The 26,520-nt window shown below is 47.7% G+C and overlaps 1 protein-coding gene and 1 long non-coding RNA gene across 2 annotated transcripts in view; one reads left to right on the forward strand and one right to left on the reverse strand.

The window, feature by feature from the left end:
• Positions 1 to 2,152: 2,152 nt before the first annotated feature.
• Positions 2,153 to 24,554, forward strand: CA1H13orf42 (chromosome A1 C13orf42 homolog). Its single transcript, XM_023251265.2, has 4 exons — positions 2,153 to 2,569; positions 20,561 to 20,708; positions 22,977 to 23,217; positions 24,380 to 24,554. The coding sequence occupies exons 1-4, from the start codon at positions 2,153 to 2,155 to the stop codon at positions 24,552 to 24,554; spliced, it is 981 nt and encodes a 326-aa protein (XP_023107033.1).
• Positions 22,711 to 26,520, reverse strand: part of LOC102900780 — a 28,530-nt gene continuing 24,720 nt past the window's right edge. Inside the window, exon 6 of the long non-coding RNA XR_006594432.1 lies at positions 22,711 to 25,952. This is a non-coding gene — a long non-coding RNA (uncharacterized LOC102900780). The remainder of the gene's footprint in view (positions 25,953 to 26,520) is intronic.

The following is a 26,520-nucleotide window of genomic DNA, read 5'->3' on the forward strand; positions in this document are numbered from 1 at the left end:
TTGGGCTCAAGAGGTTAGGTTCTTGGGACATTCTGGATGTGATATAGATTAGACTGCATTAAAAAAATTTTTTTTAACATTTATTTATTTTTGAGAGACAGAGAGAGACAGAGCATGAGCAGATGAGGGGCAGAGAGAGAGGGAGACACGAATCTGAAGCAGGCTCCAGGCCCCAAGATGTCAGCACAGAGCCCGACGCGGGGCTTGAACTCACGAACCCTGAGATCATGACCTGAGCTGAAGTCGGATGCTTAACTGACTGAGCCACCAAGTCACCCCTACACTTCATTTTTTATCTATTTAAACCTTTTCTAAACTTATGTCGAATTAATCTCATTGTAAGCCCACTGGCACAGAAGCGACTGAGAAAGGTCACAGTCCCTGGATTCCTCTAGGAAAAGTTCTGTCAGTTCTTGTCTATCCTCAGTGCTTCGATATTGTGCTTGTGCGGAGCCAGAGAAATGGGCAGGACAGAGACCTCAGAGCGTGTGACGTCATGAGTCCATGGCACCGAGGGGGCAGTGGGGCTTGAAGAAGGAGGGTTGGGTCTGAGGACAAGTTTCTCACTCACCGATTTAGACCTTAGGTAAGTCTCCCAACTGCTCCAGGCTCACTTTCTTCGCCTGTGAATTGAGGACCAATAATGACAATGGAAAGGACTCTTCTGTCCCAAGGAAGCCATGACAGTTCGATAAATTAATGTGTGTGGAGGCACTTGATCAGCCCTGATGCCCTCTGCTACTGTGCAACGTTAAGTGCTCCTGCACGTTCAGGGGCATGGGGTCACAGGGTCAACATCGTGTCTGGAATGCCACGCACGGAACCCGTGCTCAGTACGAAGATACTTACGATGTCCTCTGCTAGCTGCATTTCAAAAAGCATAGTCATCGCTCTGAAGCAGGATATAAACATTATTTTAGCTTTGTTTCTGTGTCACAGACCTCTCCAAGTGTCTGACAAAATGCCTGACGCTTTCTGTCTCTCTCTCAAACCAACCAACAAACAGAACAAAAGTCCGGCAAAAATAAACCGTGCTGATACACACATCCAGGAACACTTCCCATTCGGTGTCTGGGGTCTCATCGTCTTCCTCTAAGAGCTGTCCCAGCTTCAGCAAATGCCTGTGCTAGAGATTTAGAGGCGTCAGTCCTCTGAGTAAAGAAGGGAGAGAAATAGACTGTATGGAGAAACGAACGTAATAATGACGTTTGCCATTTGCCGGAGAAAGATCCTAGCGGGGACATCCCTGAGATTCTAATGTATTCAAGTGATGCTCTTGGAAAAGCAGTTGATGTCTGATCATGACTAGTCTATTGAAACGAAAATGTGTTCAAGCCGAAGGACGGGGGACTGCCCCGTGTACACGGCCACCCTCGGCTCACTAAGGCCTTTGTGCAGAAAGTTGTCCCGATATCTGAATCCTCCTGTCTCCACAATGGGCTGCTATCCGGTAACCGTGGCGAGGTCTCGTTACGGCAGGGCGAGGCGCCTCCAGGACGCCCGCGTGCCTGCTCAGGGCCCAGCTTATCGAAGATCTGAGAGCCTCCTGCCAACGGCCCTGGCCGCGTCCACCCTGGCCTCTCTCAGGGGACTGGATTTTACCTCAAGCAACACAGGATTTTTGGCTTCGTGGTGTTTCTGCAAAGGCGGATTTCATCTTGGATGCGAGGCGTTCGGGACCAGAGCCAGCTCGGCCAAGGTGGAGATGTGAAGGTCGGCGCCAAGATCAAATCGAACGGAGTGAGACCGCGTCCAGAAGTGGAAAACGAACAGGAAGGAAAACAGCTGAGCAGAAGCAGCTTTGCCGCACTTTCCTCATCCAGCTGGAGCCTTCGATGGAAGAGCACGGGGGGTATTTGCATCCGGTGGTGCTTGAAGGCAGCCGGGGCCCTTGCTTTTAAACTCCCAGGGCACGTCCTCGTATTCCCGGGTGGTTGATGGCATCTTGGTCATTGGATGTAAACGTCCCCCCCCACGAGAGATGCCCCGGCTGCCCGCCTGACCGAGCCCACACTCTCCGGGATTGCAGAGACCCGAGGCCTCCTGGAAGGCGGATGGCGGGAGGCCCGTGCGTTGGCACCCCTGCCCCCAGCTAGATCGAGTGGCAGGGCGCAGGCGGCTGGAAGGCACCCGCAGAGGGAAATCGAGCACCATGCTCAGAAAGCTGCACTCCCTCTTTAACCCCGGCCCGCAGAGGAAGGCAGAGGTGGCCGAGAGTGCCTTCTACGACCGAGCCGGCCCCGCGGTGAGGCTGACCCTCAGCAGCTCCATGTACGTGGTGGGGGACCACGGGGAGTCGTTCAGCGAGTCCTTAAAGAAATACAAAAGCACCGGCAGCATGGACACCAGCCTGTACTACCTGCAGCAGGAAGGGGACCGGGCGTGGATGTACTCCCGCACCCAGGACTGTTTGCAGTACCTGCAGGATCTGCTGGCCTTGCGGAAGAAGTACCTCTGCAGCCTCCAGGACCTGAAGCCACACGGTGCCCAGGGCGTCTCCTCTACCTCCTCCAAGTCTTCCAAGAGGGTGGAAAAGGCCCCTGGCCAGGCCACCTCCCAAGAAAGAAAGGTAAGTGCTGTTGAGATGTACACTCTGGATGAGAATTCATCCAAGAGCCTCGGACGCGAGTTGGAACCTGGTCTCTCCGCCCCCATCCACACACAGCCTAACGAGTCTGCACATTCGGAGCAGTGCCTCAGTCATCCTGAGAGGCTTTGCCGCCACCTCCTCCAACTGGGGAAGGGTGGCTGGTCCCAAGCTGATTCTTTTCCGGGAGGAGGCGAAGGGGAGGAGCAGTTAGCGGTATGGACAGAGCAGCCTGCGGGGAGGGCTTGGGCCTCGGTGCCAGGGGGTCCCGCGTTTGCATCGTACCTCTGTCATTTACCGCCCGCTTTATGGACGAGAGAGCGCTCGCGTGGCCTCCAAAAATCCCGGGGAAAAGTGACATCTTCATGAGACCTAGATGGTTTCCAATAACCAGGCGTTTGGCTGCATGGGAGTCAAGCGACTGGGGGACTTGTTCCACCTCCACCTCGGGCCCCGGGTGTGCTGGGGACTCAGGCACAGCCTCGAGGGCCCGTGACATCCAGGAGACTGCCTTGCTGGGCCCTGGAGGCTTCAGGCCCGGACACCCCATGCGGGAAATTAGTGCAAGAAGTAACTGGCGGTTATCTTGTTCGTACCTATTGTGGTCTTTGTACACATCATCTCTCTTGGAGCCATCTAGTAATTCTGGAAGGTCAGGTGGGAGAAACTCCCATGTCACGGCAGAGCAAGCCGAGACTCGGTGACCTGCTCTGATAGGGCCTCCAATTCATTAGGGGACTCATTCCTTCGTTCCTCAATTTCTTTCTTTTTTTTTTTTTTCAAATGCCTGAGGTTTCAGGCTGTTTTACGTTCCCATCAATTGCTTCCCTGACGACTGCACTCTAAGGTGCTCAGAGCGGACCTGTCTTTCCCACATCCGGTTTCCCCCCAGTGGGTCCTGTGAGCTGAGCAAGCCTTATTAACGCTGAATGACTGATGGGCCTGCTCCCAAATCCCTAGGGCTTGGCCTCGCCCGACTGGTTTCAACTGTCTGTATTTTGCCCCCCCCCCCCCCGGGGTGGGCAGTTGAAATAATCACTTCAACTCCCAAAGTAGGTCAGTGTCCCAGTACCTAGCCTTCCGTTCCAGGACTGACCCTGTGGCCAGCCAGCTGCAGATTTGGGAGCCAGACACCCCTTCTTGGTCACTTAGGGATGCTTTGTAAACTTTAAGTCTGGTCTTCCGTGCGTAGATCCTGGAAGGGCTGGCCCCCACGTAGGGAGCGGGCAGTGCTCTCTGGGCATCGCGGCACCACGCAGACTCCTCTCCCTCCCCACAGACACCAGCCCCCTGCCTTGGCCACAGAACTTAAGGTCCCCTGTCCGTCTCTCTTTTCCGGAAAGATAACGGCTTTTAGGCTGTTCCATTTAAAACTCCCAGCAAGAAACATCGTTTAGGTATTGACCCAGTTGACTCAATAACAACCAAAACAAACATTTCATGGAACGCACCCATTCCTGTTCTCTGTTTGGTCCTCTGATTTTTTTCAAAACCTTCCATAGTCTTCTTGTCTGTTTTTGACGTTGGTCATGACACAGTCACTTTATTTCTCAGGCTACTACAGGGTCAAGACCCACAGTTTCGGACACCCCAGAGTCAAGGCATTCCAGCAGGGCCTGTGGAAATGTCAACAGTCTCTAGGGCGTGATGCAGCAGGGTGCCAAATGGTCTGTGGTCCCAGCACCTTGGAGAGAAGAGAGACTGGATGTATCCACGTAGATAGATGGGAGGAGGAAGTGAGCACAGGCCAGAAGTGAGGCGAGCCTGGGGTGGGTGTGGAAGCCCCTCCTGGGTCCCTGCATGGGGGAGGTCGTGGCCAGGCTCTGTGACAATCTGCTCCTCCCTCAGAATAGAGGATTACAAAAGTGAGCAAAACACACATTTTGCAACATTTTGAAATCAGAACAAAAACCCCACATCTGAGGACTTTTGTGTCAGTCTTGGGTATGAGCTGTAGTTTGAGACTCACTGTGTAAATGTCCAAGTGTTAGAATTTCTGACACATGGGCACCTGGGTGGCTTAGCTGGTTGAGCATCCAACTTCAGCTCAGGTCATGATCTCATGGTTTGTGAGATCGAGCCCCGCATCGGGCTCTGTGCTGACGGCTCAGAGCCTGCAGCCTGCTTCCGATTCTGTGACTCCCTCTCTCTCTCTGCCCCTAACCCACTCACATTCTGTCTCTGTCTCTCTCAAAAATAAATAAACATTAAAAAAAAAAAAAAAGAAAATAGATGTTCTTCCTGGGGCACCTGTGTGGCTCAGTTGGTTGAGCGTCCAACTTCGGCTCAGGTCATGATCTCACAGCTCAGGAGTTCAAGTCCCGCTTTGGGCTCTGTGCTGACAGCTCAGAGCCTGGACCCTGCTTTGGATTCTGTGTCTCCCTCCCTCTCTGCTCCACCCCCACTCACGTTCTCTCTCTCTCTCTCTCTCTCTCTCTCAAAAATAAATATAACATTAAAAAAAGAATTTCCAACACAGTGCAAAATTCATGTGGCAGAAGGAGAGTCTATTTGAAATGGGTCCTGTCCTGGAATATAGAGTTTCTGAACCAGTAAGGTAAAGTCACTCAACCCCCTGCCCTGGGCACCTTGGGGGTTCCTGCCAGTGAAGACGAGTAGTGCCGATCTCCTCCCCACACCACCCTCCTCCCCCACCACCGTTGCTCCTCTGCCACAGCCCAGGCACCATTAGGAACAATCTGCAACTATTCCTGACTTCTAATCATCCTCTAAACCCAATATGTGGAGTATCAGCCCATTCTACAGGTGAGAAAATGGGCTCAGAGACAGTAAGCGATTTATGTGAGGTCGTGCACCTGATGAAGAGAGAGCCAGGATTTAGACCCAGTGTGTGTGTGTCTGAGCTCACACTCTGGTCAATGTAGCCACAGCGCCTCTCAATCAGAAAACGTATTTTGAGCTTGTATAATATACATCGATGGGGGAGTGTGCACCTCAGGATGAGGTAAGCAGGTTTCTCTATCCTGCACACCTGGGTCAAGGGGAGTCATCAGAGAGGAACCCGCGTCCTACTCCGCCTGGATTTTGTGCTAGGGTAAAGCTCTCTCATGGGAGCTGGGTGGTTTAGTACTCCCTTGTCCAGGAGAAACCTTGGCCAGAAGCACGCCCAGAAGGCACGTATCAAGTTCTCTCCTCCCCACAATCCATGAGTCAAGTTCCCCTCCATCTCCCTTCACCTTCCCTACACCAGGCTACTTCTGAGTCCATTTTTATTCTTGGCCTCTGTAGCATTGAAATCCTGAGTTTGTAGTGCCTACTCTCGTATGAGGAAGATGGCTGGGGAAACAGTGTGAGCACAGCTACAATGGGAACTTCACGATGGGACGGATGTGCCCTCAAATCATTTCAATAGAAATAGATAGTCATTCTTTCTAACTCATTCTACAAAGTATCTCAGGTGAGCCCCCTACCAGCAGAAAGAGTAGCAGCAGAAACGGACAAGTTGGGAGAGACTAAAACACCAACAGAAAATCCACATAAAAACGCAAAAGACTACGCAGATCGTACAGCTAACTCAGCGACTACAGATGAGCTTTAGATCTGGCTCTGCACCTCTTGGACGCTACAAAGAAAAGAGAGCTGGACTCACTGAATAATTCTGAGAGGAACAATCGTACCCTTTGGTTAGTGGAAAGGAGATTTTCCCCAGCTTTAAGTCCCCAAATTGCTCATATGGGACCTGATGAGAAAACCACGTGTGATGTGGTTTGTAATACCCTCAATCGTATTTGCATAACAACTCATCAACAGACGTGTCCGTCTGTCCTTCCTTCCTCCCTTCCTTCCTTCTTTCTTCCTTCCTCCCTCCCTTTTCTTTTTCTTTCTTTCTTTCTTTCTTTCTTTCTTTCTTTCTTTCTTTCTTTCTTTCTTCTTTCTTTCTTCCTTTTTCTTTCTCTTTCTTTCTTTCTCTCTCTCTCTTTCCTTCCTTCCTTCCTTCCTTCCTCCTTCCTCCCTCCCTTTTCTCTTTCTTTCTTTCTTTCTTTCTTTCTTTCTTTCCTCTTTCTTTCTTTCTTTCTTTTTTTCTTTCTTTCTCTCTTTCCTTCCTTCCTTCTTCCTTCCTCCCTCCCTTTTCTTTTTCTTTCTTTCTCTTTTTCTTTCTTTCTTTCTTTCTTTCTTCTTTCTTTCTTTCTCTCTCTCTCTTTCCTTCCTTCCTTCCTTCCTTCCTTCCTTCCTTTCCTCCTTCCTCCCTCCCTTTTCTTTTTCTTTCTTTCTCTTTCTTTCTCTCTCTCTCTCTCTCTCTCTCTCTCTTTCCTTCCTTCCTTCCTTCCTTCCTTCCTTCCTTCCTTCCTTCCTCTTTCCATTCTCCATCAATACATATTGTTGTCAGGAACAGGGTGTGTGCCAGGAACTGTTGTAAATACAGGCGAGCAAGTCAAAGTCCCTGTCCTCATGGGTGATCACTCTTGTGGGAAAGCTAAGGCACTAAACCAATGCACCTATTTCTGGTGGTGACTCCTCGGAGCCCCCGCTGTGACAGCCCTGTGCTGCATCTTAGTGAGGGTCCAGAGAATGGCACCTGGGTACCTAAGTTCTGTCCGTCCCTTTTGGACCCAGCAGCGAATTCAGATGCCAGAGGTGTGGGTGAACCCCATGCCCTCCCAAAGATCTTTGTCCAAATCCTCTGAAGACGTGGAGCACTCACAAGAGAAGAAGGTTTGCGAAAAGTAAAAAGCTGTCCTGTTGTGTTTCTTGCTATTTTTCCCTCTCATATCCGCATCCCTGAAAGTGAGTTGCCCCCCTCGCACTCTGTTTTGGGGTCTTGCCTGGGACATGACTGGCCTCTGCCTCTGTGTTCCTCCCCTCCCCTGGTTCTCCAGGAAATTTCTTCCAGCTGCTGGGAGGGGCTCTGGGTTATTTGACTTCTCTCTTTCCACTCCTCATAAAAACCACTTCTCTCAGCTTGGATTTATTTTTTGAAATAATAGCTTTAATTTACATACCATGAAACTCACCCTTTAAAGTGCACTACTGAGTGGCTGTTAGTACATTCGGAGTTGTGCAACCCATCGCCACTAATTCTAGAACATTTCATCACCCATTTCGGCTTTGTGTGTGTGTGGGCGGCAAAATAAACATAGTATTTACCATTTTTAACATGGCACTTCTTGGCACCTTAAGTGAGTGCTTTTTCGTGTCCTGATTATGAGTAACGAAGTGTATTGCAATTAATGAATTCTTAAGAAATTGACTGTTTCTCTTTGGATGATTTTATGTACATTTCTTTTAAAGAGAAATGTGGGCACCTTTCAAATTGCTAATTGTCAGACAATAACCAGAGTTCTTCACACTAGTTTTTCATGAATTTCTCCAAATGATTGTTTACATAAGCCCATAATAATTCACCCAGAAGACTATTAAGCCTGAGTTAATATATTTCTTAGAACACTTTATGAAATATATCAGTAGTACACCAGAAAATGAATCCATTAAGAGGTCAGGGAGGCTCTAAAAAGACTTCATTTAGGAATCAGGAGAATGCTTTTATACAAGGTCTGACAATTATTTCTTTGTTTCTTAAAAGATAAAAGCCTTTCCTCGTAGAATAAACTTTAGAAAGCTTTACCACGTTAGCCATGTTTTCAGTGTAGAATTCACTGGCAATCAAGCATATTCACAGTGTTGTGTAGCCCACAGCTATCTATCTCCAGAACTTTTCCATCATCCAAACAGAAAGTCTCTCCCCAAGAAACGATAACTCTCCATTTTCCTGCTCCTCCCACTCCTGGTAAGCCCTATTCTACTTTCTGTCTCTCTGGCTCCTCCTACTCTAAACATCCCGTCTAAATGGAATCATACGGTATCTGTCCTCCTGTGCCCGGCTTCTGTCGTTCAGCATGTTTCCAAGTTTCATCCATGTTGCTGCATGTGTCAGAACTGCCTTCCTTTTGGACAGCGGAGGAGCCTGGGCTTTGATGGGTGGTGAAGAGGGACAGTTTGAGAGTAGGCTAACCCTGACCAGAGTGCTTGTGAGCATTTGGGGTCCTCACTGAGGACAGCTCCCCACACCGTTAGGGCCAGATAAACAGGGAAACAGCAGGCATCCTTCCCTGTATGAGAACTGGGCCGTGTAAATGGATCCCAGTCTAGGTGGAGCACAGAGAAGAGCTCAGGGAGGCTGGCCACACACTCTAGGCTGGCCCAAGGAGGCCATTGGGGGTAGGTTGCAGTGCCCCATGGAACACTGCCCAGATGATTTGGGCTGGACATTTTCTGAGGCCAGGAATGTCAGTCCCCCACCACGGCCAGAAGAAATGTTATTAATTCTCCTGTGGATCATTTAGTTCTGAGCAGCTTGGATTCCTGATGTGTCTGCCTCGACGAACTGGCTGCAAATGCACACCCGTCCCTGCACCCTACCTCACCCTCCCTACCTCACCCCAGCCAAAGAAATTCCTCTGCTACAATGGTTTGAAAAGAGCCAATGGAATTCTAGAGAACGACTGCCCAAAGTGATCGATGTTTATTTAAAGTAGTTTTATTCTGGCAATAGTTTGTTTTCAGAATCAATTTTCTATTGAGGCCATGCAATCCTGCCTCATCGAATAAGACCATGTCCACTTTTGACCACGTCAAATAGAAGATTTTTTTCTCCTCTATGGCAGGAGGAGCTGAATCCAATTCATCTAAAAAGACGCCAAGTCACCCGTGTATAATATGTCTGTCTAATTTCATATGGGATAGAAAGCAGGCGCTAGATCGGTTTTCACACCTCTAGGGATTATTTTTCAGATCTGTGGGGAAGACTTTATGCAAACGGTGATATTAAAATACAGGTTTTCTGTGAGCATCAGTTACTGGGAAAGTCTCTATCACTTGGCCTAAGTCTGGTTTGCAGATTTGAAAGGCACTACTAATTCGATATGAGCTGCAAAGAATATTCTATTTTGCTTGGCAGAGCTCTCCACAAGATGACAAACAGTATAATAATGATTGATAACAAAGCGTATAATTCCTGTAGCCCCTCTCAGTCAGACCACAAGACGGGTAATTACATTCCCCAATCTATTTTCCAGGCAAGTGCTGTTTGCTCAGCCCAGAAATAATAACTTCCTCCTCCCTTTTTCCTCTCTGACCACACCCTGTACACCTGGCTACCTTCTTGTCTTTCAACAGCAGAGAGAGCACATCCCCAGGAAGCCATTTCTCACATCCATAATCTAAGACAGTGCATTTCCCCTCCTCCTGTGTCTGACCTGCATCTCAACACATAGCACTCAGCCCCCAGCACTCAGCACTCAGTACCCAGCACTGTAATTGTCTGTTCATTGGCTATTTCTGCTACTGGCCATGAGCTCACTGTGTCTTGTTTACCTTTTTATCTCCAACCTCCTGCACGGCTCGAAGCACGTAGCGGACATTCAATAAAGCAACAACCTGAGAAACTCCGACTGTAGTTTAAGAAGGTTTAAGAAGAAAGTTGTTACAAAATTCGGTGGCGGATCTAGAAAAGTAGTAGTTCTGTTGCTTTCGCCGAGTGCAAATGTATCTCTTATTTTTAGAGGCGTAGAATATAGTTTGAACATATTCATGTGGAATCATATCCTAATAACGAAAACATCCAGTGTGTAATGGGTCAGAGTTCACCATCAAAAGGACACTTTGGGCAAACTTCAAAAAAAAAAATGTTTGGATGATAAGATTATATTTGCTCATTAGATGAAATTTATAAAATGCAGAAGAGTGTAAGAAATAAAATAAAAACAACTTGGAATCTTATTTAGAGTTAGTCACTATACAATGTTTAGGTAGATTTTCTCCCAATCATTTATTTCCTGTATATTTGCCCATATGTATATTAGGGCTGTCTGCTAAAACAAAGGATGCTTATTTAAATTTGAATTTAAGATAAGTGATGGAGTTTTTTTTTTTTAGTATAATTATGTCCATGCAATATTTGGTACATATTTATACTAAAAAATTATTCATTATTTATATGTGAAATTGAAATTTAATTGCTGTCCTATAGTTTTGTTTTTGTTTTTGTTTTTTTGAAAGAGAGCAAGAGTGTGAGTGGGAGACGGGTGGAGAGGAAGAGGGAGAGAGAGAGAATCCCAAGCAGGCTCCACACTGTCAGTGAGGAGCCTGATGTGGGGCTCGAACCCACAAACTGTGAGATCATGAACTGAGCCGCAACCAAGAGTTGAACACTTAACTGACTTGGCCACCCAGGCTCCCCTGCTGCTCTATATTTTTATTTGCTAAATGTGACAACCCTAATGTATGTGTATGTATGAATTTACTAAATTTCATTATGCCATATACTTCTTAATAATCTCCTTCTAGTTAACATTGTATTTTGTGATTCTTTCCCTCTCATTGAGCGTTTCTGATTATTTCATTTATTTGAGAGAGACAGAGACAGCATGAGTGGGGGAGGGGCCGAGAGAGAAGGAGAGAGGATCCCAAGCAGGCTCTGTGCTGTCAGCACAGAGCCCAAGGCGGGGCTTGAACCCACGAAGACGAGAGATCATGACCTGAGCCGGAACCAAGAGTCAGAGGCTTAACCGACTGAGCCACCTAGGCGCCCTGGTAGTTCCATTTTTAAAAACCCAACCCTTCTGTCAATCAGCAATGTATTTTGCCATGCAGGGGGAAGTGAGAATCCACCCTGAATTTTCCCCAAATGGCAAAGTTGCCCACCACCGTCTATTGACAAGTCCATCCCTTCTCCCACTGGATTGTAATGGCTCACTGGCTCCACGTGTATGCTTTGTACTATGCATCAAGGTTATTAGTTCAGTTTCATCAGGCGTCTGTTTTATAATTGTGAGCCAATTTTTTCGCTCCGTGTTTTGTTCAAGTGGAACGATCACTTAGATGACACATAAGGTGAGCGGCTACCAGGTATTGGCAAAAGAAACAATGGTCTAAAGATGAAAAAGCAGTGAGGAAAACGACTAAGCCTAGGAGCCCGTGAGTCTACAATCTCCAATGTCAAAGGCAGAAGATGTGAGGCTACGCTTCCAAAACGATTGCAGTGTGTGGTTATGACAGGTAATGCCAAAGCTGAGTTACACTCGACTTGGTGACGAACTTTTTCCTGCTTTTTATCCCTTTGGGCTGACTGTCTCAGCTCTCTTGTCTGCTTTGCCAATTTTTTTTTTTTCTCCAGCTCAGGCAAGTGTGACATTTAGCTTATCTGTTGAAAACATGTATGTGGGTATATGTATGTATGTAATTACATTTCAATGATTATACTTTTTCATGTTGCTTTTTCTTTGCTTCTCAAAGCTTCAGTTATGTATCATAAACACCCATTCTTTCTTTACAACCTGCCTCGATTATGGGTACACACTTCCTTAGGTGTTGGTGGAATATAAAAGGGATAAGGTAAGTATCACTTTGGACTTGGTCTTAAATATCCATTCCAAGGATTACAGAAGGCAGAGAAGATGTGTAAGAGATTTTAGGGTTTGGCCTCAAAAGCTTATTATTATTATTATTATTATTGGTAATGTTAAGTTGCTTGTGGATAAACTTGAGCTGTTTTGTATTTAATTTCACCCAGCTGAATGGCCCGAGGAAAAATGATCTCTCCAATCCAGACTAGTTCCCCATTTGATCCTGGAAATTTCACTGTGATATACTGACATCCGTATTCCCAGGTATTATATGCTCAAGAGAGTATTATCAGTACTCCACAAAAATAAGGAGTACGGAGTTCTTAAAATTTGCCAGTTGAATCCTAAAGGACACATTAGTAACATGCAAACTGATTCAAGAATGCAAACATTAGGTAATGGCACGTATGTGGCAGCATATATTCGTTCACTCAGTGAATAATTACTACCCTGTGCCAAGCACTGAAATACGTACTCAGCATTCACAGGCGAAAAGGCAGTCTGTCTGCCCGGACACAGCCCAGGGTCTCAGGCTGTGGTCCTCACCATCATTGTCTGAACCACACTGGTGTGTTGACGTTCCTTGGCAGAGAAACAGGTAGAATTTCAGTCGGAGTGGTGGGAGTTGTGTATATCCCGCAACCTATCTCATGTGGGCAGTGGCTGGTGGAGAGCATCTGTCCCAAGAGTCTTATCTGTGAGTGTTAATTGCCAAAGCATTGCCAAAGAAGAGGTTAAAGATCCCTGGCCTAGTGTGCTACCGAGGACATAACCCAACGTGCTGCAGTGGACTATCCACTCCAGACGGGACATGTGCATAGACAGGCTATGCCTAGGTCCGTCTGCCAAAGGGAGCTGGCCCTCCTGAGGATGTGAAGGGGACACACAAACAAGTGAGAGGAAGGTAGATGTTTAGTGGAGGCCCTCGTGGCTTTGGGTGGGTTTAGAATGTCCCCCGACTCGAACCCCTGACAAACGATTGCTGTTTACAACTGGAAGGTCAATTAGTAGAATCCAGACCTCTTGTAGACAAGAACTGAGAGGTCCCAGAAGAAAAATAACAAATCGGAGAAACCCAGGTACCCAGATGGCAGATGAAACCAGGCAGGGTGGCAGCTGATACGAAATGCAGAAAAAATATCATAAACTGCACTGGGGGACTCAGAAGTTAAACGAGACCTGCCGTGGAGTTTGGTTTGGGAAAATGCCAAGGGCTCTATCTGGGAAAAGTAATCTGAGACCCAGGCCTGGTGTGAGGGGGCCGTGGTTCAGGGAGGCTTGGAAAATGATAACCCCAAGGCCGCTGGAGGTGGAAGGTGAAAGGCAAATGGGAATGGAGCCGGCAATGCAATCCGGATGCTTTCACACCGGGTTCCTTCTCCCTGGGGCTGCTGTGGGGCCGAGAGCGGAGGAACATGAGCCCTGCGAACTGGGGCCTAAGCAGGTGCAATAGGAAACCGTTCCAAAGAGGTAGTTAAGAAATTCTGGGCTAGAGGGGTGCCTGGGTGGTTCAGTCGGTTGAGCGTCTGACTTTGGCTCAGGTCTGATCTCACCGTTCCTGGGTGTGAGCCCCGCGTCGGGCTGTGTGCTGACAGCTCGGGGCCTGGAGCCTGCTTTGGATTCTGCGTCTCCCTCTCTCTCTGCCCCTCCCCCACTCCCACTCTGTGTCTCTCTTTCTCTCTCAAAAACAGATAAACATTGCAAAAAAATTCTGGGCTAGAAAAAAAGTCAAGACTGGGAGCGAAGCAATCCTTTTGTACCTGGCCTTTCAAGTTCAGAGAGGGAACAGTAACTGTATTGCGTCTCACCCAGGGGTGCTGACGATTCATGGCCCATTTTGTACACCTACCTCCTCGTAAAGTAGATTTTGCTGCGATATTAGTCTGCAGCTTGAACCCTGCACCTCAGTTGCTGCCATTCTTGTGCCAGAGACCGAGAGAATGTGATAGTAGAGGTGGAAAGAGGCCTCTTTGGAGGCCTCTAGTAGAGGCCCACGGAAGCTGTGAGAAGGAAAAAACAAACAGCCAGAATCAGTCTGGGCTTAAACCAGGACTTGAAAAGGCCCAGGGAGTCCAGACCTGGAGCTTAGCCTTGGTACTCAGAAAACTCGCGGCAGCATTCATTTGGAGACATGTACAAGTGTACTTTCCAAGGTACACCAGGAACTCCGTGGACCAAATCCTGTGTAACTGGCTTGCCAGGTCACTTGCTGCTTACCCTGCTCTCCAGAAGGCACAGACACAGAGAGCCGAGCACTTGCAGTTAGAAGCCTACCCCAAGCTGGGGCATTATTGGCAAAACGCAAAATGACGTATGCATATGGCGCTACCTTGAACAGCAAAAGATTACGAAGAAGCCAAGGATCTGACAACAGGAGACCGTGGTTTCTTTTGATGGTGGGTCTGCACACTGGAGCCCTAGGTAGTCTACCAGGGATGAGGAGGGTCTCTGTCTACTGCTGGGAAGGCATCCTCAGGACACAGTGAGTGAAGAAAGCGATGTTTACAGAGGTATGGTGTGGGCTACCTTTTGTTTTTTTGAAAAAAGTGGGTAAACACAAGTATAAATTCACATTTTCAGAAACAATGGAGGGAGAAACAAGAAACTTGGCATAGACGCAACATGAAGTGTAGCAGAGGGTGAATGGCAAACATTAAACCCAGGAAGCAAAGTTGCATGAATACGAGGAGAGGGAATGCCTCCCCAGGAGGTGATTTTAGGTCAAGTTTGGGGACTGGGGGGGAAAGGTAGATGTTGGGTAGACCCCTGTGGGGGATGTTGTATACTCCCTGTTGGCACGGGAGCAGAGGGCGGATGGAGTTCCTCTACTTGGCCCTCTGTGTGCGAAGGACACAGATGAACCTGGGCCCTGAAATCCAGGGCTTCTGTCCTCTTTCTTCGATGACCTGTGCTCTATCCCTTGGAGTCCTGTCCCTGTGTCCTTGTCTTGACAGAGACATTCCTGCCGGCTCTTGCAGAGCCAGGGTGCAAGACTGGCACGTAAGATTTCTATCCTAAATAAGACCCTGGGGTGGGGATTCATGGGTGCTCTTGTTCCGTCCCTGATGCCGGGACTGCCATCGAGTGGTGGGTCTCAACTGCTGTGTATTAGAATCACTTGATTGTCTGAACTAACTGGTCTGGGAAAGGGCCAGGTACAGGCATTCTTTAAGAGCACCCAGGAGATTCCAATGTCCAACTGGAATTGGGCTCACCTGTTATGGAACCACCCCGACAGGGGTGAGGGAGAGGTGTACCATCACCATCTCCCAGGCCAGTCTCTCAGACCCATTCCAGGGATGCTGCTCTCACTTGCAGGGACGGAAGACAGGGCTAAGGAAGGAAGGAAGGAAATCAATTATTTATTCATTTGTCTTTATTTTATGCTCCTACTTTATTCCCTGAAGGGTTTGGGGGTAACTGCTGAAGGCAGTTGGGGCAAGTGGGAGAAGCTGTCCTTTAGCATGAGACTTGGTCACACAGGTCTGTACGCGTCAGCCACAGATAATGTCACCAATGTCTCATTCTCCGGACACTGCAGGATCCAGAAGCTCTTTGAACAGAAGCAAGTTTTATAACGGCAGCGCATTGGATGGCCCGGCAGAGACCCCAGAAGGGGGACCTGAAAGAGCAGACCCTCCAGGGCTGGGTGAAGAGCGTATTTGTTAGGCATATTTGCCCCCGGAAGGCAATCACTCCTCAGCCTGGTAGAAAGGGCAAGGCATGGGAAGGAGACCTCAGTCTCAAATCCTAAAGCTTGAGGCTTTGGAAACAGGCAATAGAGTTGGATATTGGGAATGAACCACACGTGTGGAGGTAAAAGAGCCCTTGTCCACTAGTTTTGATGGACAGAAAGCACAGTGGCTAAGATGGTAATACATATAGTAGTGATTTATTTCTTAATTTGTAAATGTGATCCTCGAAGGACAGTACGTGACAAGATTCTGGGGAGGTCCAAGAGGCCACAGTCAAGGACACATATCAACATAACTAATGGTGGTGATCTCATTGGTTGCTGAGCCTTTGTTAGTTAAGACACCAAAGCTGACTCTTTTCTAAACTCTTTAGTAAATGAAAGCAGCTGATCCAGGTGGCTCTGAGCTGCTGGCCAAAGTCTACTTCCTGGAGACACTGCGGAATGAAGAGTTTAGATCATATTGCAGGGTGACCCCCCCACGAAAAAGAATGCCATGTTCACATGTAAGGCTGAGACACGTGCATTAAGCGAAACACTGATGGAAGTTGCTGCCAGAGATTCAGAGGCGCCCTCTCCGTGGGTTCTGAGATACAAAGACCTACAGACCTTGCACTCCTATTAAATACTATTTATCCTTCCTTTTGGGGTTTGGTTCAGATTGTGTGGCTTTCTCCATTCATCGTTTCTCACTCTTTCAGTTCACACAAAAAATCTCTAAAATGGTATGTGTCGTAGAAGAATTAGGTTCGGGATGAGGACCATAGAGCCTAGAGGAGAGAACCGTCCAGGAGAGGGGCGGTCTACTTGGAGAATGAGCTGACCTGGCCAGTCCTGATGGATGAATAGGAACCAGCTCGATGAAATATTCAAGGCCGAGAGACCAGTAAGAAGAAACACAGACAGGACAAGGATATTGACTTGCCATCAGAGACGAGCCCTCCTGTCACCGGCCTGCGGGAAGGGTGCACAGTGATGTGGCCTGCTGGGCTCATAGAGACTGCCAACCAGCCCTTCAAGTTTTAGTCCTGCGCTCCACCCCCAAGACTTGGTGTGCCTGGTGTTGCCAAGTCTGGCGCATTTCCCATTCCCAAGGGTCACACTGTACCCTTTTTAGGTGCTTGCCTGACCCATGATGTTCTGGAGGGCTGGTCCCTCTGCTCTTTTACATCAGCTCCCCCCTTCAGTTGCTTAGCAACTGCCAGAAGCTTTTGGAAATCTCTCTTTCCCCGACGGCCCCTCTCTTCTTCTCTTTGTCATTAGGGGTTTCTTCTTCCCGCTCTCCCTTCTTTCACTTCAGTGGGCTTGTTGAAGGGGGAGGAATAAGGACATGCGGATAGTTGTCCACTTTTAACAGAGAAGATTCAGGTCTATGTTGTGCTTCTTCAAAATTTTCCCAAGGAAAGCACCTTACAAATATAAAAGGAAAAACTCCTTCTATTTGAAAATGTTTTCTAGTACTACAAAATGCATACATTTTACCAACATCTTGTATTTGTACATACAGGTGTCATCATTTTAGTTCCCAACATCCCAGTCTGTAATTTAATCCTATTCACTTTTAATACCATCCCCTCTTTAAAAATGCCCACATATAGCACAGTAACAGACGCATGTATCAATGGCACAGAATAGAGACTCCAAAAATAAACCCATGGTCATATGGTCAACTAATCTATGATGCAGGAGGCAAGACCACACAATGGAGAAAAGACAGTCTCTTCAATAAATGGTGCTGGGAAAACTGGACAGCGACATGAAAAGGACAAAACTGGACCACTTTCTAACACTGTACACAAAAATGAGCTCAAAATGGATTAAAGACCAAAATGGGAGACCTGAAAGTATAAAAACCCTAGAAGAGAGCACAGATAGTCATTTCTCTGACATTGGCTGTAACAACATTTTTCTAGATATATGTCCTAAGGCAATGGAAACAAAAGCAAAAATCAACTTTAAGATAAAAACTTTTTGCAGTCATGAATTTAAAGAAAGACTAGTCTGGGGGCACGTGGATGGCTCAAGGGTTAAGCATCCAACTTTGGCTCAGATCACGGTCTCAGGGTTCGTGGGTTCAAGCCCCACATTGGGCTCTGTGCTAACAGCTTGGAGCCTGGAGCCTGCTAGGGATTCTGTGTCTCCCTCTCTCTCTGCCCCTCCCCTGCCTGTTCCTGCTCTCTCTCTCTCTCTCCCTCAACATAAATAAACATTTAAAAAAAGAAAAAAAGACCTGTGCATAGGAAAGGAAACCATCAACAACACAAAAAGACACCTACTGAGTGGGAGAAGATATTTGCAAGTGATATGTCTAATAAATGGTTAATATCCAAAATGTACAAAGAAATGATACAATTCAATACCAACCCCCCCCCCCAAACAATCCAATTAAAAAATGGGCAGAGGACACAAATAGACATTTTACCAAAGAAGATATACAGATGGCCAACAGACACATGAAAAGATGTCCAGCATCACTCATCATCAGGGAAATGCAAATCAAAACCACAATGAGTTACCACCTTACACTTGTCAGAATGGCTAGAATCAAAAGGACAAGAAACAACAAGGGTTGGCCACGATGTAAAGAAAAAGAAACTCTTGGACCCTGCTGGTAGAAAGGTAAGTTAGAATAGCCAATATGGAAAACAGTATGGAGGCTCCTTAAAAAATTAAAAATAGAAGTACTATACGGCCCAACAATTCTGCCACTGGGTATTTACCCAAAGAAAATGAAAACACTAATTTGAAAAGATATATGCACCCTGGTGTTTATGGCAGCGTTATTTACAATAGACAAATTATGGAAGCAATCCAAGTATCCATCAATAGATGAATGGATAAGGAAGATGTGGTATGTGTGTGCACACGCTCACGTGCATGCACACACACACGCACACACACACACACTGGAATATTACATGGCCATAAAAGATGAGATTGTGTCACTTGAGACAACATGGATGGACCGAGAGGGTATTATGCTAAGTGAATAAGTCAGACTGGAAGAGACAAATACTATACGATTCCACTAATATGTAGAATTAAAAAAAAAAAAACAAATGAACAAACAAAAAGCAGACTGAGACCTAGAAATACAGAGAAAAATACTGAAGGTTGGCAGAGGAAAAGGATGGGGCTGGTGGGCAGAACAGATGAAAGAGAGTGGGGGACACAGGCCTCCAGTTCTGAAATGAGTAAGTCATGGCAATAAAAGGCACAGCACAGGAACACAGTCAATGATAATAGTGTAATAGTGACGTAGGGGGGACAGATGGTAGGTACACTTGTGTGAGCATAACATAATGTATAAACTTGTCAAATCACTATGTTGTACACCTGAAACTAATGTAACATTGTGTGTCGACTATACTCAAATAAAACAAAAATAAATAAAAATGTTCACCTAAAATAACTCTACACATGGTGAAAACAGCTCAGGTTAACACATATTGTCCCTTTTGTCCCCCTCTCTGAGTTTTCTTATTTCCTAAATTCCTCAGACAGCTTATTAGTCCACATGCTGATTCTGTGCCTTTCGTTGTGAGTTCTCCATGGAGGTCCGCCATGGTGCTTGAATTTCCATGTTGGTCCTTGGAGGTTGTGAAGATGATGGTGATGAACCAGATCACGAAGAAGAACAAATCAGGACAGAGCCTGGAACCCAGTTAGGCATTCAGTAGACTTCTTTTCTTTTTTTATAATATTTTTTACATTTTATTTATTTTTAGGAGAGAGAGAGAGAGAGAGAGAGATAGACATAACACAAGTGGGGGAGAGGCAGAGAGAGAGGGAGACACAGAATCTGAAGCAGGTTCCCGGCTCTGAGCTGTCGTCACAGAACCCAATGTGGGGCGTAAACCCACGAACCACGAGATCATGACCTGAGTCAAAGTCAGACACTTAACTGAGCCATCCAGGTGCCCCTCAGTAGACTTCTTTTAAACTCTGTATTTTATTATGTCTTACACTTTTTTTTAACTGTTTATTTATTTATTTTTTCAACGTTTATTTATTTTTCGGACAGAGAGAGACAGAGCACGAACGGGGGAGGGGCAGAGAGAGAGGGAGACACAGAATCGGAAACAGGCTCCAGGCTCTGAGCCATCAGCCCAGAGCCTGACGCGGGGCTCGAACTCCCGGACCGCGAGATCGTGACCTGGCTGAAGTCGGACGCTTAACCGACTGCGCCACCCAGGCGCCCCTTTACTGTTTATTTTTTTAAAGAGAGGGAGAGCATAAGTGGGGGAGGGGCAGAGAGAGAGACAGACAGACAGAATCCGAAGCAGGCTCCAGGCTCTGAGCTGTCAGCACAAGAGCCCCATGCAGGGCTCAAACTCAGGAGCTGTGAGGTAATGACCTGAGCCGAAGTTGGAGGCTTAACCGACTGAGCCACCCAGGCACCTCTATTCCATATACTTTCAAAGAATCATGCTAATTTCTTTTCAATTTATTCCGTGACTTGAGTCCAAATTTGGCCACTTTAGGTACTGACAACTTTTTTCGAGCATTTCCAGTACATCTCGCCCTTTCTTTCCTACTGCGAACGTCTCATCGCCTTCCGAAGGAGCTGCACGATCCCCTGTTTATCAGCAGGGGAACAGGCCAAAGGAAGACTAAGTATTTTGCCTCCAGGTCAGTAACAGTCCCTGAGCAAGAAAGAGGTAGATCTTATTATCTGTCTCTCTTTGAGGTAACTGGACATCCACTGACCCACGGCAATCGTGGAGCAGGGACATCCACCTTCCCTTCACAGCGCACTTACTCAAATTTACCTTTTAAGTTCTGCAAATTCATAACTTCACATACATTTAGTTTCAGCAGCACGGAATTCTTTTCGGCGGTTGTGGCTTGCTTGCGTGTGGGTGCTCAGAGGCTGGCTCAGGCTGCTTTCTCTCTCCTGCCCTTCACCTCTAGCAGAAAGCAACCGCAAAGAAATACTCCCAGTTCAGCGCGGATGTGGCGGAGGCCATGGCCTTCTTTGATTCCATCATTGCAGAGCTGGATACAGAGAAGCGGCCGCGGGCTGCCGAGGCGGACCCTCCCAATGAGGATGTGGACTTTGACGGTGAGTGCTGGCCGGGGGTGGGGGGAAGGTGGGGAGGGGAGGATGGACTGGGGGGATGTGACGCGGGGGGGGGGGTCTCTGGAGTGGGCTAGAAGATGAGCTACCAGGAATCTCACCTCCCACTAGAGGGAAACTCGCACCTGCACTCTGTAGACCAGCCTGGGGCTCGCTCTTCTCCTCGGGGCCCTTTGCTTTAGTTATGCCAGAGGCCAGCACCCAGCCTACCCCTACAACACTCGCAGCCATATTTGGACAAAAACCCCTTCCGGCAGTCCACTGGCCCCAACTGCGACAAATGAGTCAAGAAAGGGATTGGAGGGGCGCCTGGGTGGCTCAGTCAGTTAAGTGGCCGACTTCGGCTCAGGTCACGATCTCGCAGTTTGTGGGTTCAAGCCCCGCGTCGGGCTCTGTGCCGACAGCTCAGGGCCTGGAGCTTGCTTCGGATTCTGTGTCTCCCTCTCTCTCTGCTTCTCCCCCACCAGCACTCTGTCTCCCTCTCTCTCTCTCAAAAGTGAATAAACATTAAAAAAAAAATTTTTTTTAAACATAAAAAGTAAAATCTTTGAAGGAAGGGGATTGGAGGGGGAGCTGGTGTTATATGGGTGCGAAGACAGAGTTTCAGCATTGTAAGGCGAAGAAGGACTGGGCAGCTGTCCCTCAAAAATGAGTATATTCCACGTCACTGCACTGCAGGCCGAAAGACGGCTCAGATGGCAAATTTTATGTTATGTGTATTTCACTACGGTTTTTGTTTTAAGAGAAGAAAAAGAAACGGAGAAAGTGTTTAAAAAACTGTCGACTCTGCCTGAGCGAGTTTGGCAGTGTCCGCACCGGGCTGACTGATCCTTCGTCTGGTTTGTCCCCGCTTCGCCCAGCACCCCCTCTGACGCCCTCGGGGTCAGCACTCTGTGAGGACGCGCAGGGCAGGCCAGGGCCAGGGAGCCCGCCTAGGCCAGCCTGGGTCTTTGGAGAGAGAGTGAGGTGAGGGCCGGGGGTGATGCTTCTCCCCTTGCCAACGTGTGTCATTCACTGGCTGTCTCCTGGTGGAAAGCAAACGATTCAGTCACATTCATGAGTTCAGCCCGCTTTCAAATTCCATTACTTAACGGTCCGTTTCTTTTTAAGTTTATTGTATTTTGAGAGATAGAGAGCACACGCAGAGGAGGGGCAGAGAGAGAGGGAGAGAGAATCTGCGCTGATGGTGCGGAGCCTGATGCAGGGCTCCAGCTCACGAACCGCGAGATCGTGACCCGAGCTGGAACCAAGAGTCAGACGCTTATTCGACTGAGCCACCCAGGCGCCCTGACTGTCAGCTTCTTTAATCTTTGACTTGCCCTCCCTGGTGTAACTGATGGCAATTTTTTGCAGGGGTTCCTGGCCCCCGTTACTGAGGTGCTAGCTTTTGGTGCCCATACTAAGCAATGCTTGAGCTTTTTATCTAATGCTCAAAAGACCGCATTCTTGTGGTTTGCCATTGCTCCGGGCTCAAAAGACCTATATCTGTGAAATTCGGGTTCTCATTGGGTTTGGTGGGATTTCACAGAAGGTTGCCCCCACCTCCCCGGCAGGCTCACTGTGCCCTGCAGGCTAATCTGCCCCCCTTCCTCCTGGACTGCAGCCCCTCGGTCCCTGACCGAGGCCAGCCCTCCTCTTGGGAGTTGGACCTGGAAACCCAGGACACTGGCGAAAGAACAGCAAAATCCACTGAGGATGCAAGTGTTACCTTCCACGATTTTTGAATGAAAAGGACATTATGGTTTTCTCTCATAACAATAGCCCTATACGTTCATTGTTAATCTAATGAATCAAATGATACACCAAAATACAAAGAAAGTACAGAATATGGTCTGTAATACTACCACCCAGAGATAATAACCACTGTTAAACTTTGGTCTATGTCTTTCCTTTCCAAAAGGTTTTAAACATACACACACGCACACACACACACACACACACACATGCTCACTTAATTAAAAACAATAGGACCTCTGCCATTTTGTCATCTGTTCTTTTCACTTAACCATTTATAATACATCAGGGGTTGTCTTTCCATGTCAGTAAACATAGATGTATGTCTTTATTTTTAATGGACACATAAATATCCCACCATATCCCTACCCTATCATTACAGGGTCAGATCATCCCCCTCTCACTTGCCTTTCCCAGCCTTTCTAAGAATGTGCTGTTGTAATATAGGCATTTGTTGCGGGTTCTCAGCCTGGTTCACCCTCTCTTGCTCCTTCCCGGGCCCCTGCTTGTCTCTTCCAGTGGCCACCAGCTCCCGGGAGCACAGCTTGCATTCCAACTGGATCCTGCGGGCACCACGCCGGCACTCTGAGGACATTGCTGGGCACACCGTGCACGTGACAGATAGCCAGTTTCGAAGGAGCGTGGAGCGCAGGACCTTCGGCACTCAGAGGAGGCTCGAGAGGCACCCCATTTACTTGCCCAAGGCTGTGGAAGGGGCATTCAACACCTTGAAATTTAAGCCCAAAGCCTGCAAAAAAGAGTAAGTGCTTGGACCAAATGGTATAACTAAGACGTTTTCATGTTGTCCAGACTCCTGGGGTGGTTCTTCAGGTGCCTTGAGTCCCCGTCCCATATACCAAAAATTACTCTTACAGATTTTGGGGGAAGGAGATCTTGGCTAAAGATCTTTTTCTTCCCCGCTAGGGCTGCCTGGGTGGCTCAGTCAGTTGAGCTTCCAACTTCAGCTCGGGTCATGATCTCACGGTTCGTGAGTTCGAGCCCCGCATTATGTTGTCAGCATAGAGCCCGCTTCGTGTTCTCTGTCCCCTTCTCTCTCTACCCTTCCTCCACTCGTGCGCTCTCTCTCACTCAAAAATAAATAAACGTTAAGAGTATTAAAAGATGTTTTCCCCTAGTCTATACGTAAACTCCAGCCTGGTTCACTGCTGTCTCCTCCCTGTGACTTCAGCTCTGGATCTGCCGGCCTTGCCTCTGGCCTACCTGGCCCACATGCTTTGTGCCACCCTCTTTCACTGTTGCCCCCCAGGGCCACAGACACCCTATGTGCTACGAATTTTTTATGGGAGTTTGGGGTTGAGGAGGGCAAAGCGCCAAGAGGGAACCAACACCAGACTAACCAGACGCCCCTGCCTTGGAAAGGCGTTGACCTGACTTAGCTGGAGAACTTCTTGCAGGCCGGGCTCCCCCTGGCCACTTCGCCACCATCTCTCGGCCTCTTTCCCTCCAGATCCAACTCTCCCGAGACGAGTTCCCATGTTTAGCCTCCAAATTCCTGTGACCTACTCATTTGGAGCGGTCAGTGCTCTCTTGCTCTGGCCACTGCCGCCCATGCTGCAGGGACCTCACCTTTCACAGCAGAAGGGGGTCTATCTGGGTTCGGGTTTGTACAAGAGCCATTCAACTCTGATGGATTCAGAGCTTTTCTAAATAGCACTTTCCGCCCATAACAATGGACTATGTAACGGACGTACTGAAACCAGGGCTCATCATCCAATCATCCGTCCTTCCCCTCCAAGGCCAGTCTGGGGTCCAGCCCCCATGATGATACCGCTTTGTCCGCCACAAGGCCCAGCCCTGGGGGGCATCTGATGGTCTCCGTTGGAATAGTGGATCAGAGCATGCCTTCTCTGTGCAGCCGGCCAAGCCAGACTTAAACCCTCTGCCTCATTCCTCCCTTCCAGCCTGGGGAGCCCCAGACAGATCCTCCTCAACTTCTCAGGAGAAGACGCGGAATGGGATGCGGAGCTCTTTGGCCTGGAGTCCCTGGTGTCTCCGGGGGAGGACTACCACGAGACAGAGAACCCCAAAGGGCAGTGGCTGCTTCGAGAGAAGCTGTGGGAGCGGACAGTGCCCTGAGGCCCTTCCGGCCATTCAGCTTGGCTCAGGCTGGGTCCCTGAGAAGGTGGCTACTTTCAGGGCAGCACGGGTGTTTGGCAGAATCAAAAATGGAAGTCGGAACAAAGTCAAGCCCACGAGCCCATCAGCACTGCCCGCCGGTGCCCGGTTAGTGCCAAACACACGCGCGGTCTCCCAGAGGACCTGCCCTAGGAGACTCTGGAGCCGGGCTTTCCCGGCATGGCTGGTTGGCAGGTAGTTACAGCTCGGCGGGTCTCCCAGCAGGGAGTGGGAGTATCCAGGCTCACTCCCTGGTCTCCCCTGGCCTGTTTCAGTTCTCTGTGCATCCGTCCGAGTGGCTTCTAACACTGTGCTCAGGACAGGAAATGAGCCCACCCCTGGCTCTCTGGCCAAAGTTTTCAGAAAGGCGGCTCCTGTCTCTGCGGGGCTCAGGAATACCCTGATCACAGAGGTCGCCTTCCTTTGTGCAGAACACGGTCCCGGAAGCACCTCCTTCTGCACTAACACTTTCACGGTTCTAGACATTTCTAGAAACATCTGCTGGATTACACGGAAGATGGGGCCAGTGCCCTGGCATTGGGAAGGAGTGTGCCAGGGCCCTGCCTTGGGACCACACTATCTCTCCAGCCCCGAAACCCAGCTCTCCTTCCCACAGGTGGTGGGCTTTCTTCTAATTATCGTCCAGAATATCCTGATAGACACCCATATGACCAGCTTATGGCCCGGCTGTGCCTCTCCCCTCCCCACTTAAGAGGAAAATCAGCATCCCTGAGTTCTTTTGGACTAGGAAGGAATTGTGATTTTAGTAACTATCTGAATTGGAATTACATCTTAAATATATTCTTTGCACTTCTCACATACTTTTTCCTGCTCGGGTTTGAGAACCACTGGTCTGGAGAACACATTGCATTCTGTTCATTCCTATTACTTCTTCTGGTGTTTTCTTACAAAGAAAGAAATCGTCCAGTTGGTACATGCTCATGAAATGCCAGAGTGCTCTTGGGGGTGAAGGAGGGAGACAGACTAGGACAAACCAATAATCTAAATTAAGCCCAAGACGCTCTAGGCTAAGGTCACTCTGAGAACTGAATAGAGCTTTCTTTCTGCCAGGCCCATGTAATGATGGTTGTATTGTTCAGTTTTTTATAAAGAATGTTTTATTTATGTGAACTTGACTATCTGAATCTAAGTATTTAAAACTCCTATGAGAAAAAAAAAACCTAAAACTTATGTGGCATTCTTAGCCATTTTATATCAACACATTTCGGATGAAAATATACTGGAAATGTTTTAATACTTGCCTTTATTATTATTTTCCTTTTGAGTGCCAAGGTCAATGTTTGGGAGATCTCTTTCATTTTGTTGCTTATCCTAAGCCCACTCTAGCCAGAAGCTTGGCTGAAAAATAAATGTTTGGGAGATTTGTTTTATAAACTGCATTAAAGCACACCAAGTTAATATTGCCACGCATCTTCCTTTCCCCCAAATGTGGCCTTGTTTTGAAGCCCCACAAATAAAAGTTCACTGCTAAGGATAAGTTCAGAATGAAGGTCTCTTTACCCTGCCTCTTATCAAACTACAGTTTGTCATAGATTCGACCCTGACATTATGTGGTGAAGACTTTGTGTACATTTTGCTTTTACAGATAAGAAAAAAAATAAACAGGACAGAAAGGATGTTTGGAGTCTTGATTTTTTTTTCTTTTAGCATTTATTGCTTATGGGACACGAAGCCATGCTTTCCTCTCTTGCTTCCCATTTTGTATATTTTTGTCTTTAATGAGACTATACACAGACTACCTGAAAAATTCCATGATTCAGAAACAGAAGGCTGGCGTGTCTTTGGGATGATTTTAGGTATTTGAAATTGGCGATAAACTGCAGGATCTGGGCTTTGTCTAGGGAATCCTGAGATAGTGTCTACTGAGGTCTTAAGAGAAATAAAATTCATGGCAATAAAAGTCAAT

The sequence above is a fragment of the Felis catus genome, chromosome A1 (assembly GCF_018350175.1).
Source record: "Felis catus isolate Fca126 chromosome A1, F.catus_Fca126_mat1.0, whole genome shotgun sequence".
NCBI lineage: Eukaryota > Metazoa > Chordata > Mammalia > Carnivora > Felidae > Felis > Felis catus.

Bases quoted from the DNA above. Each gene is read 5' to 3' on its own strand.
- CA1H13orf42 (XM_023251265.2), top strand. From the start codon at position 2,153: ATGCTCAGAAAGCTGCACTCCCTCTTTAACCCCGGCCCGCAGAGGAAG. The intron at 20,709-22,976 runs GTGAGTGCTGGC...TGTCTCTTCCAG, and splicing joins TGAGGATGTGGACTTTGACG to TGGCCACCAGCTCCCGGGAG. The intron at 23,218-24,379 runs GTAAGTGCTTGG...CCTCCCTTCCAG, and splicing joins CCCAAAGCCTGCAAAAAAGA to CCTGGGGAGCCCCAGACAGA.